Source organism: Pteropus medius, unplaced genomic scaffold, assembly GCF_902729225.1.
Source record: "Pteropus medius unplaced genomic scaffold, Ma_sr-lr_union100, whole genome shotgun sequence".
In the NCBI taxonomy this organism is placed as follows: domain Eukaryota; kingdom Metazoa; phylum Chordata; class Mammalia; order Chiroptera; family Pteropodidae; genus Pteropus; species Pteropus medius.
Window position 1 is genome coordinate 6,894,796 of NW_024342474.1, and position 12,245 is coordinate 6,907,040.

At 33.8% G+C, this 12,245-nt stretch overlaps 1 protein-coding gene and 1 pseudogene across 2 annotated transcripts in view; one reads left to right on the forward strand and one right to left on the reverse strand.

The window, feature by feature from the left end:
• The window catches only part of MSRB3 (methionine sulfoxide reductase B3), a 137,831-nt gene that overhangs the window by 23,651 nt on the left and 101,935 nt on the right, over positions 1-12,245 (forward strand). The window contains exon 2 of one of the 2 annotated variants that reach the window (XM_039865921.1): positions 5,593-5,719. The exons of the other annotated variant lie outside the window; for it this stretch is intronic. Coding sequence (XP_039721855.1) covers positions 5,644-5,719 — 76 coding nt within the window. The 5' untranslated portion in view covers positions 5,593-5,643. The remainder of the gene's footprint in view (positions 1-5,592; positions 5,720-12,245) is intronic. 2 annotated transcript variants of the gene reach the window in all.
• On the reverse strand, positions 10,628-10,745 carry LOC120605088 (uncharacterized; annotated as a pseudogene).

A 12,245-nucleotide genomic window follows, 5' to 3' on the forward strand; every position in this document is an offset into this window, starting at 1 on the left:
GCAGAGGATCTGAACAGACACTGATTTCACGAGGAAAGTCTTTAAATATTGAGATGCTGTCAAGCTCACAGCAGCAAATACAACAAACATTAGTTGAGCATAAACTGGGTGTCAGACACTGTGCTGATAAAAAGGAAAACGTTTTTATAACACTTTCTAGTAGAGGTAGATTAGTGTTTCCCAAATGCTGGTCCATGATGAAGTTTCTTTAAAAATAAGATGAAAAAAAAATAGCAACGATGAGAAAATATTCTCACAAAACAATGTTCTTTGTCTTTCATGGTGAGATTAGGGTTTAGGGCTTTTTGTTTTTATTTTGTCTTGTCAAAATTCAAATTTGTCAACTCTCTTGATCCTTGCAATTTTGGGGGGACATTTTAGCAGCCAGTGGAAAACCAGTGATGTAGACATTCCTTTGTCATTTATGGGAAAGGGCTTTGACCTTTACATTTGTCACTTTAAATCCACTAGCACAATCAGCTCATTTATCCTGGAGCTAATTATCAGCTTTGTGAGTTCTTTGGATTTCCTGTTTATACCATCTTTCTTTGGAAGTTTATTGTTCAACTGCAAGGAAAAAAGTAAAAGGAAATAAAAATAAACCCAAACCAAAAACTAACTAACTTTAATCAAATTTTTGGATGTCAGAGTTCTGGCATGAGGGGGGCAATGGAGAAATAAAAATGTTTGATCAAATTAAGGCATTTGAATTTTCTTTGGCTCTCGAGTCAGATTGTATTTTCCACTTCCCACCTCTTCGTAAAAACTTCTAATGGAGGAACTTTAATTCAAATTATTACCTGTAAGCACCATTAGCTATTGAAATGGCAGAAGATGGCAGGGTGGAAAATGATAATCCTGAACAATCAGTTCCATGGAAACGGTCTTTTTTTTTTTTTTTTTTTCACTCAATAAATGAATGGCTGTTAGGTGCCAGGTACTGGGATAGAAAAATGAAAAGGATACCATCCCTGCACTTAAGAGGTTTATAGTCTAGAAGAGGGAGACATAGATGGAAGCAAATCGGTACTCCGAAAATAGTTATTGGGAATGTGCTAGCATGCGTGGTACCCCAGTGGGGATCAGAATAAGAGTGGTTGGGAGTGGTGGGTAAGAGTTGGAAGTGGTGACAATGAGAGTAAGGATATCATTTGAACAAAGACATAGGGGTGGAAGCAGGAAACAGCAGACTTATTTCGGGGAAATTACAAGTTTATTGGTATGGCGGGAACATGGCGTGGGGGCGGGCATGTAGTTATGGCAAGAGAAAAGGCTGGAGAGTTGGGAAGCAGCTAGATTTAGAACTTTGGATGCTTTGTTTAGGAATTTGGACTTTATCCAAAGGATTTACCAGAATTATTCTGTGGGATGGTGATAGGAAAGAAAGGAGTTTTGTGTGGTTAAAATTATTTGAGAGGCACCAATTGAGACAAAGTTAAGCAGGTGTATGTACTATAAAGCCTCTCAGACCCTTGGATAGCAGTTCCACAATTATTTGACTACTAAGATTGTTTGAAAGAGTATTTCCTGTTTCTCAGAATATGGTTTGGGAAAAGCTGCAATATGCAGTGGGGAATCATTAAAAAGTTTTACGCAGGAAATTATAGACAATTATGCAATCTAATTCTATTCTCAATACATAGTGTAATACTGCTTATTAGGATTGTTCATTCAGTATTTTTTTTTAATACCAAATATTTTCAGAATGATGTACTAGATATTCTGGGAAATAGAAAGATGCATAAGACATGTCTGACATTAAAAAATAATGTGTTGATTATCTATAAATGTTATTTATCTGTGCAATTATTTGAGTCAAAGGCAATACAAATGTAAGGAAATTGAGGATAAACCTGGAGAATTAGAAATGTTCTGGGTGGCCCTTGCTCAGTGCTGGTTTCTACAGGGTGTTTAATTCTCATTCTTTTGCCAAAGATTGTCACCAGTCAGAAACATGTGATTCTTTTGCCTCTTTTTTTGGACTAGGATTGTTTCTGGCAAGGGTCACCCAGGCAGCTCAGGGAATGTAATGGGAAGAAAGCTACCAAATTGAAAATTGAATTTTTTTGTGAGGGCAGGGGGAGAGGGAGTAGCTGTTGCTTTGTTTGACCCTCAAAAGTACCAAGGTCATCAGCATACTGAGGCTTTAGTAGGTTCAAACGGAGTCTTCAGGATATATTACAAAGGTATATCCAGGGAGTTTAGAGAAAATTTTTGAACGCGAAAGAGAAAGGGAAGTTGCATCTGGTGAAACAAAGATCAAATCCTGGAATCTGAGTATGTCTCAGATTTTTCCCTTACTTCCTATTTTTTTTTTACTGTGTGAAGGGAGAGCATCTTTAAATAATCTTCTTGAATTAATTGAATATGTGCTGAGTGTTTATTATTAGCCACATTATCTAGTAGAGAAACAGAATCAGAATATCTAGAGTGGGTTGGTACAACCTCAGTCTTTTAATTGGCATTTTTTTAATGATCCAGGGCACTGGCCCTGGAGTTAGATGGCCCAGGTTCAAAGCTATTAAAGCATTCAGTCCAATTAGTTAAGGGCTCTGCTTCTTACTAGCTGTAAGATTTTAGGCAAATTATTTAACCTTCCTATATCTCAGTCTCTTCATATAAAAATAGGAAAATGATAATATATATCTCATAAGACCATGAGGATTAAAAGAATTAATAAATGTGAAGTGCTTAGAATAGTGCTTGCCACATGCCAAGGGTTTCATCAACTCTTGTCTTTAGGATATCTCTATTCCACTGTTTTCATTACAGTAATTCACTGTGGAAATCCATCAAGGAGTGGTTAGTTTTCTGGCCTAAAGAGGATTCTATGTTTGGAGAATGGCCTGCTAACTCTAAATAGGATTGGGTATAAATGGACCATTACAAATTTCTAATTCATATAATTTTAAAATAAAGCAAATATTTGTACATTTAAATAATAACAAAGCTAACATTTGCTGAACATATACTATGTGCCAGGAGTTGTTCCAAGACCTTTTTATCAATTAACTTATTTTAGAGTTGAGGAAGCTGAGTCATTGATAGAGTAAGTGAATTGTCCAAAGTAATACAACTAGTTAGGGGCAGGATTCAAACCCAGGCCATCTGACCCTATAACTCACACATATCTGTTACGATACCCTATCTTTCATGCAAATGCATTCTGTATTTTACATTGGTTTTCAAAATCTTTTATTTCATTTACTGCAAACATTTATTTCAAAGTCTTTTATTTCATTTACACATGTAAACCATTAGTGAAAAAATAATTTTGTTAAATCATTTCAGCATAAAAATATTTCTTTTTCTGTTCTAGAGAAGAGTTGCTCTTGGTACGACATGTTAGAGCCATTTTAATGACAATTCTTTTGTTCTTTGGCAGTATAAGATTATGAGTTTGATTTCACCAGAGCATCCAGATGCATGGATCCATTCTTTAGAACCAGTTTTCACTTTACATCCCAGCTGCATATTTTCAGAGTAGAGCATACATAATATCACTTTGCATGCATTTTGTAAAAATGGCTGCTTTTTCACTATAATTAGGGTTAAGGTATTAAAATAATTAAGGTTTTTTATCAATCCTAAGCTATAAAATGCATGTTTTGTAGAGTTTTAAAATGAAGAACAGTGTGACAAATCATACTTTTTGTATTCTTCAGTCAAAAAGACTACACTGCTCTAAAAGTTATGGATCACTTTAGTTGCTCTACTTTATTGGTGCTAATGTACTTTCAGGGTTGCTTTTAAAGAAAACCGGGCAAAACTAATTTGCCACTAGATGGAGCCGTGGCTATTGGGTAGAAATAAGTGCAAGAGAGTTGGAGCATTAAATCACAGTCATATCCTGCTAGAGGGCCCCCGGTATTTGAGGCCCTTAACTTTTAATTGTAGAATGCATCTTTGTTCTTTGCCTGACCTGCAGAGTGACATCACTCCCTTTCTTCCTGTGCGCTGGCTTTGACACAAGCCAGATGGCCGCGGCCATCGGTAGGCGCGCAGGCCGCCTGGTACAGCAGTTGATGAAACAGAGTAGGAAGACGTTTTATGATCAGCTGCGGGAGCACAATGAGGCTACGGCTTTACTAAGTAATTACATTTACCGTGCACACTTTATTCCTCACAGAGAAGGTCACGAGGAAAAAATATAGTTTTTTTTTAAAAAAAAAAAAATATTTTTATTTATAGTGTTGTGAGGTATAGACCTTTGATCTTTTATTAGTCAGTAGTCTGCTCCAAAGGAATGCTCTCCTTTCCCTGCTCTGCAGTCACTCGTGAAAATGGCATGTTTATTTATGTTTAATGGTTCTTTCAGGCTGTGCATTGTGATACTTACCTTCCCTCTTCCTCTCTTTTGTGTCCAGTTAGTAACACAAAAATGTTTTAGTTTTGTAGTGAGAAGTCAGAGTTCAGGCATGTTAATACAAGCAGATTTCTGTCAGATATACTCCAGAGCGATTTAGTAAAATATATCAGTTTATTATGTGTTTGTTCTTCAAGAAAGTCAGAAAAGACTAGGAACAGACTTTTATTTTAGGAAGGGATGAGGGTCAGGAAATGAACTAGCCATTAATTTTGTATCCATTTTTTGACATTTGTGGATATTTCAAATTAACAATGCTAATTTGAAATAAAATCTTAGAAGTTAATATAGTATTTTTCATCTTCATTTCAAGTTAATCTTTACCAACTGGAAAATTATACAGAACATTAAAGAAAACTCTTAACTGAACTTTTCTCTAAAGTTTATCGCACACAGTTTTGAGCTTCTTCCACATGATTCATTTCCAAAAGCTTTAAAAAATATTTTCTTACTTTTTTTTTTTTTTTTTTACAATTTTTAAGGCTTGGTTGTGAATATTATTCACCGAATTGACCTAGAAAGTATAAATCATAAAATCAAATGAAAATTCATATTTGTTATGCTTTGTTCAAACTTAACACTTTCTAAAGTGAAGTCTCCTAGTTATCCCTAGGTTATTTGGTTCTCTATTAACCAAAAATAAAACTCTAACAAAAGAAATCTCTTAATCTTACAATCTTAAAATATTTTACAGTCCTCTCCAGGGAGGAAGATTTGCAAATAATTGCTGGAAGAAAGCAGCATGGTGTAAGGAAGAATACACAGTTTTGCAGTTAGATATAATGGGGTTTTGTAATCCCTTTTTCACTGGTTATTTGCTTTGTGCCCTTGGACCTCTGAGGTTTGGTTTCCTCACATATGCACTGGGGGATAAAACCTACCTCTTAGGGTTATTGTAAGAACGAAATGATTCAATGTGTATATTAGGCCCCAGACAATTCCTGTCACATGGTGTGAACTCTGTAAACGCTAATTCCTTTCCACTGTTTTAAACTTGGTCTCTTTTCTGAACCTCTTGCAAAATGTGTTCATAGATTACAGTATTATATTGTGTATATTTTATTAATAATATATAGATAAACCTGGGTTCAAAGTAAGCTCACCATCTGAAAAATAGGTATTTGAAATTTATTAGCACTGTGTATATGTGTTCAGGTCATCAATTGTGCAATGAATGTGTTTAACATTTGTGATGTTTTAATTTTTTTCTTTTTTCTCCTACTCAGCTCTTGCCCCTGTTCTTTGCCTCTCGTTTTATTGGTGAAGATATCACAGTGATGTCTGCATTCAACCTGCTGCATTTGGTGACAAAGAGCCAGCCGGTAGCCCTTCGAGCCTGTGGGCTTCCCTCAGGTTGCTGCTTCTTGTACTGTACCTAGTAAGGGCACTGGTTTGGATGGGTGTTTCTGCTGCAGGAAATGATACACCATAATGCTTTGCTAAATTTTGTTTTCTTTTACTCGGGCCCTAATTTGAAGATGGAAGTTGGTTATAAATCATCACTCTACTTTGAGTAACATTCATTTCCAGAATCCTTACGACCCTTACAAACATTGTCCAGTTTCCTTGCTCAGTATATAATTGTCACTAATATTTCATGATACCTACTTGTTTTTTAATGCACATTACACATCTGAAAATCATAATGTTGCCCATAAGAGGCTGGCAGTCTTGATAAGACACTGCCCTAAATCACACAAAATAGCACATTCACCTTGTTAAAAGATAATGAAATGCTTTCATTCCATATGTGGCCATTCCTTTAGGAAAGAAAGAAAATTAAAACGAACAACTTTAGAATTATAAAGCTAGTTAGCTATTGTAGTTAAAATGAAAAAATATTCTACTTAACAGTAACCAAGTAAACAGAACTAATATAGTGGTGGTTCTAACTTAAGAACCACTAGACTTTTTAAAAATGTGATTTTAAGCATTAAACAGGTGAGACATGAAAGTCGAAAATTTCATTAGGTGCCTGTATAAGCATAAGTTTAATAATTTATTATAAAAATCATAGTGGCCAGCTATTTTCTGTGAACATTATTGTCAATATTATTTATATTTTCTATTAATATACATATGTCCAGTACTATTTTGTATAGAGAATTTAATTCTAACTCATTAAACATTATTGAACATTAACTATGAGTGCCAGGCATTGTGTGAAGCAGTGAGGATACAATGATAAACAAGATCAAACCAGTTGCTTTCACAAGATGGAGCTTGAGCTGTGTGAGGACCATCGAACCGTATGGTGCTAAGACTAGACTACACATATTAATACCTGGGATGTTAGGGGAATCTAGAGGAAGACTGCCTTAGCTCTTTGCTTAGAAGAAGAAATTTTGGAAGAGAGGGAAGGAGTCTGAAGTATAAGGAGGGCCTCATAGAGGATACAATGTTTGTGCTGACTCTCAATCTATGCACAACAGTCAGCCACGTGCCCAAAGAAGGGGGAAGACATTTCTAATACATGGAGTAGCATGGACAAAACACAAAGGCCTGAGAGAGCAAGGTATGTTCAGAGCAGTGCAGGTTATTTGATATGGCTAGCTTGGGTGGTGATGGCAAGTAGAATTGGTGAGGAAGGAAAGTAGCCAAATCAGGAAGCGCCTTATATGATGTTTTAAGGAATTTAAATCTTGGAAGAGGGATGAAGGGAGAATGACGTGACTTGATTTGCATTTTATGATTATTGATTTAGTATGGTGGAGGGTCAGTGCTAGTTCCATATGTTTCTATAAGAAGGCTTGGATGGCAACTTGATTAGAAGGGAGGATAGGGCATTTGTCTTAAAGCTGTATTTGAATAATAAACATCTGTTGTTTTTTTTTTTTTTAAAGAGCTTTTATGTCTGTTTGTGGTGACATGAGAGGCTAATGAAGCTTAATGCATAGGGGCTGCAACCACTCTTCTCAGTACCTTTGCCTCCCCCACCTAGCCGTGGCCCTGCCACCCTAGAGTCTCTTGGAGGAGTTGGAGGCTGGAGGGACTCAAGAAGTGGTGAGAGCCTTAACAATGGTCATTGTAGTAGGTTTGAGAAGAAGGGGTATGGGCTAGAGAGAGGGTCAGACTGTATAACTGACAAGGTTTATCTGTTGAATTTTGTATGAGTTTGAGGGAGAACATCAGCCAATGTAGTAGTCCCTGTGCCAGGTGGAACTTTTTCATAACTATATATTACATATAACATTGGAGCATGAAAAGTATTTAATTTACATATAACCATGTTTTACTGAAAAAAAAAAAAAACCCAAACGTGTGAGAACACCAGCATAGCTAGCTAGCTCTTGTAACATGAGTTTGTAGTACACAGAGGAAGCTAAGTATTTACAGAAATAATTTATTAATTAACAGGGTATTCCTCGAGATATGACAGTCATGGAATTAAAGAGTTTCATAATATTCTCTGAGAATATTATGAAAGTGTCATTAAATTTTTAAATCAAAATGATTCAAAGATAAATTCAACAAAGCCATTTTTAAGAAGTAACCATTGTAATATAGTACTTAAGCACACAAATCCTGGAATTTGACTGGGTTTGAAATCTGGCTTTGCCACTTATCTAGCTGTGTGCTTTGGCTTCCTTATTTGTATTATTATTGGAGTAAGTGTTGTGAACATAAAATAGATTAGGATGTAAAAACTGCTTAGAACAGTGGCTGGCATGTAGTAAGCACCATATATAAATAAATGTTCACTAAGTTTACTATAGAAATCTATGTCAATATTGGTATATATTTTTTATGTATTTCTAATATAATAGACTTTTAAAAACATTCAAATTTGTCTCATCTTTTACTTAACTATTTTTACTTTAATAGGAACCACAAATGCACTTTATGTTTGAGAAAGAACCATCTCACTATGGTGTTTTGAGCTATTTATTTTACTTATATATCCTGCTGAACCAGATTTAGTCCTATAAATATATAACACATTTCTTTTATTCTTACTCAGCACTGATGAAAGCCTAGAGAAAGTATGTCTTTCTGGCTTGCAAACCTATTTTAATTTAATAAATGAATTGGGTAGAATAGTATTCCATAATTCCTTAGCCATTCAAGCACCACTTACTTTTTAAAGTGTTATGAAAGTCTGTCTTCTAGTATTTACATATTTTACAACGAATATTCGTAAAATCTTTATCATCCATTTCTCTTACCAGAATTTTACTCATAGAAATATAGAAATGTCGAAGAAATTGTTAGGTTCAACAGTAATGAAACAAACGGAATTTCAAAAAATAAAAACGAAATGGAAGGGGAATTCTAGTTCTTATTTGTACAAGTAGGGAGAGAAGAGGTCAAAATTGGAGATACAGGAAATTAAGGTGAAAGTTTGAAGTCTTGCTTTAATTTACTCTTCCCTGGTCAAAACCCATTACAACAAAAATCTCTGTAAATCAAAACGATTTCTGCTCCTTAGCAAGTACCCTACTAATTTCAGGCATTATTCAATACGAAATAATTCCAGAACTAAAAAATAATTGGAACAGGCTCTTAAAGTTGATTATAACCGGATTGACCTGTATGAAGGCCATATCCCAGAAGAGTGATCTATCATTTTTCAGCTTTGACTTCCTTTACTTCTTATTTTTTAATAAAGCATAATTTTAATTTAGAGCTTATTAAGTGCATCTGAGTTATGGTTTGCTCATGTTTGTAATTAAAGGTAATTTTTCTCTCTCAGAATTTCTGCTTAATTTCCTATAATAGTTTCTTTTATGTACTAAAAAGAGCACTGGAATGAGAGTCAGAAAACTCTAACCACAGCTCTGTCATTAACTTCTGTGACCTTCAACATATCAGTAAACCTCTCTAGATCTTAGTCTCTTTATCTTTAAAATGAGAAATTCAAATTAGATAATCTATTAAATTCTGATTTTATTAACGGTCATTTGTTTTTCGTTTGGCTTTAGCTAAGTCAAATCTTAAAACTCAGTACTAATTAATGGCTTGGAATTTACAGAAAAATCTGATAGGTTGTGGTGGGAGGACAGGCATATTTTCCATGTTTGAACATTAGAATTCCTTACCTCTAAACCGAGACTGAAGCATTATCTCAGGAGGGTTTAGGAAGCACAATTTTATACATAGTTTTAATACTTGAAAAATTAAGTCTAATTTTAGCTTAGACTAGATATCAAGGTAGCTTTCAAAGTCAAGAGAGAGTGTTTGTCTAAATAGTACTAATAGCGATAAGTTATATTTTTCTCTAACATCATACACATAATATGTGGTTGTTACTCTCACTTGACTTTAGTGGCATATCTAAGTCTCCATGGATTGAAGAGCCACATGGCTGTTATGCAGTTTGTAAAGATATCATAGTATTCTAATATAGAAATTAGAAGTATTAAAGAGAGATATTTTACAAATGGTATTTGCAAGTTATAGAGTATAATCTGTATAGCTAGAATTCTCTGTGAACCGGGGGCTTGCGGCTCCAGAGCTTACCACAGTGCCTGGTACTTAATAAATATTTGTTAAATGAATGGATAAACATTTGGAAAGTTTACATATAGATGAATTAATAGTTATAACAGAGAGTACAAATTTATTTGAGACTCATATGGGAAGATTAAAAGTGAAGTTCATAGTTTAGTTGCCTTTTGAGTAGTGAAAAACAGTTTCACTTCTCTTTTCTCACTTTATTGCATTAGTACAATATAGTGTCTGTCTTAGGTATGAATCACATTGTAGCTAACTAAATAAAAAAATGATAACAGATTCAATATATATTATCCAGACTTGCTTTTATGTTTTCTCTCAAACAATTTGAGTTTTGGTGGCAGATAAACAGAGGAAGGGAATAAGTGCATATTATACTTATGAGAATTAAGAATTCTGGCTCTTTTGATCACTTTTCTCTGGAGTAAATTACTATTATTTGTTATGCTTTAAATTCTCCATTTGTAATGAGGAAATACTTGTAAAGAGATATATACCAAAGCAACATCCATAAATAAGAAGTACTACTATTCAAATTTGAGCTGGCAATAGTTCATTACTAGCATCAGATGTTATATTTACCTTTTGAAAATATTCGAAGTCATCAATGTGCTGTTTACCTGTTGAATATATTGGCTTTCTATTTTAGTTTTTTTAAAACTTTTTTTGGGTCATGAAAAGATGAACCATCTCCATAGTAATTTGCTAAAAGTTATGACTCTCCCAGAAAATACACATGTGCACCTACACACAAGTTTTCATATAATTTCAGGTTTTTTTTCTTTTTTTTCTTTCTTTTTTATTTAACACATACAGCACCTGGTATTCCTCGGTGGTCTCCCATTCAAGTACTAACCAGGCCCAACCCTGCTTAGCTTCCGAGATCAGACGAGATTGGGCACGTTCAGGGAGGCATGCTGTAGACTCAAGTATTTTTTTTGTAAATTCTGAGACTCAGAACGCTCTTTGACCATAGGTTCAGAATCTGTGTTCTCAAAGATGCACGTGAAACAAATATAAAAACTGATGGGAATGCAGTATTTCTGATTTCTGTATTGGTATCACCGGTGGAAGTCTCTCCCATGTGTTTGGATTAATGCTTCTATTCTCCAATTTCACCATTCTTACAACTTTGTCTTACCTAATTTACTTGATTATATTAAAATCCTTTGGGAAGATTTTTTTTTAAAAAAAGAAATAGTTTTTAATACACATACGTGTACAAATACACATACAAATTTCAACTCACTTGATTCACAGAAAATTTGCAATTAATTGGTTGAATGGTATCCACTTTTTCCAGTAGATGGCACTAGATTTACATTCTTTCACAGCATGAAAGGGTACTGATATTAGCAACATAGGTGCATTGTGAAAACTTAAACAAAAGTACGTAAAGAATATCTAGTTAAGAACATATAGATTTACAAACCACAAATTTTTCTGCTTATATTACATATATTACATTCAAACAGTATTTGTGGAGTGCAAAACCTTTTTCCATTTTCAATAGGATTCCAATTAATTCCCTCATGGTTGGACATCTCATTGAAATTGTCTTTCATGTATAGACTTTCTGTAAACTAAAACAAGTTTTCATAAATTAACTTATCTTGTATTCAAATAGCTGATTTAAGAGTAATTTATAGTTTTATATGCAGCTAAATTTTCTTCAGCAGACCACCCAAGAATTAAAAAAAATTTCACATTTTGTTTTGTTATGTTTTGAATTTTTATAGAATCTTGAATATGTTATTAGTTTAACATGTTGCTGTTAAGCATGAATCAGGTTTTGCATGAATTAAAATATTTTTGGAAACTAAGAAAATTTATATTTAAAATGTTCATTAATGAGTACTCCGATGTGGCTATATTTTTTCTAAAACCAAATATCTTAGTAGCTCTATGATATAATAAAGTTTTAGCTAATGTTGAAAAGTTGCTATATAGCATCTAATTACTGCATGAGTTAAAACTTATTTCTGCACAAGGGTAAATTATTATAGAACAATGCATCTGTATGAATAAGGTGTTGGGCATATGGTCTGTTAAATGTGAATTTTGTTAACTTTTTGTTGAATATGACAAATTATTCATATTACATATTAATAATTAGAAATATATAGAAATACCTAGTAGCAACAGAGATAAAATGGGCATGAACAAAAAATAAAACAGATTTTAGTTTTGTTATTCACTAGTTGATTAACAATGGGTGTAAAGAATATAAAACATTTGAGTTCTAAAAGCAAATGATAATTCTACAGGTTAGATTATCTAGACAATACAGACTTGGGGAATCATATAGGTAAAGTTATAGATGTTTATTTATCTGAACATATATTCACAATAATGTCACATAACAGATCATAGAAGGATTTATTAAAATGAGCATGAGCCACCTTTGATTCTCACCAGACATGTG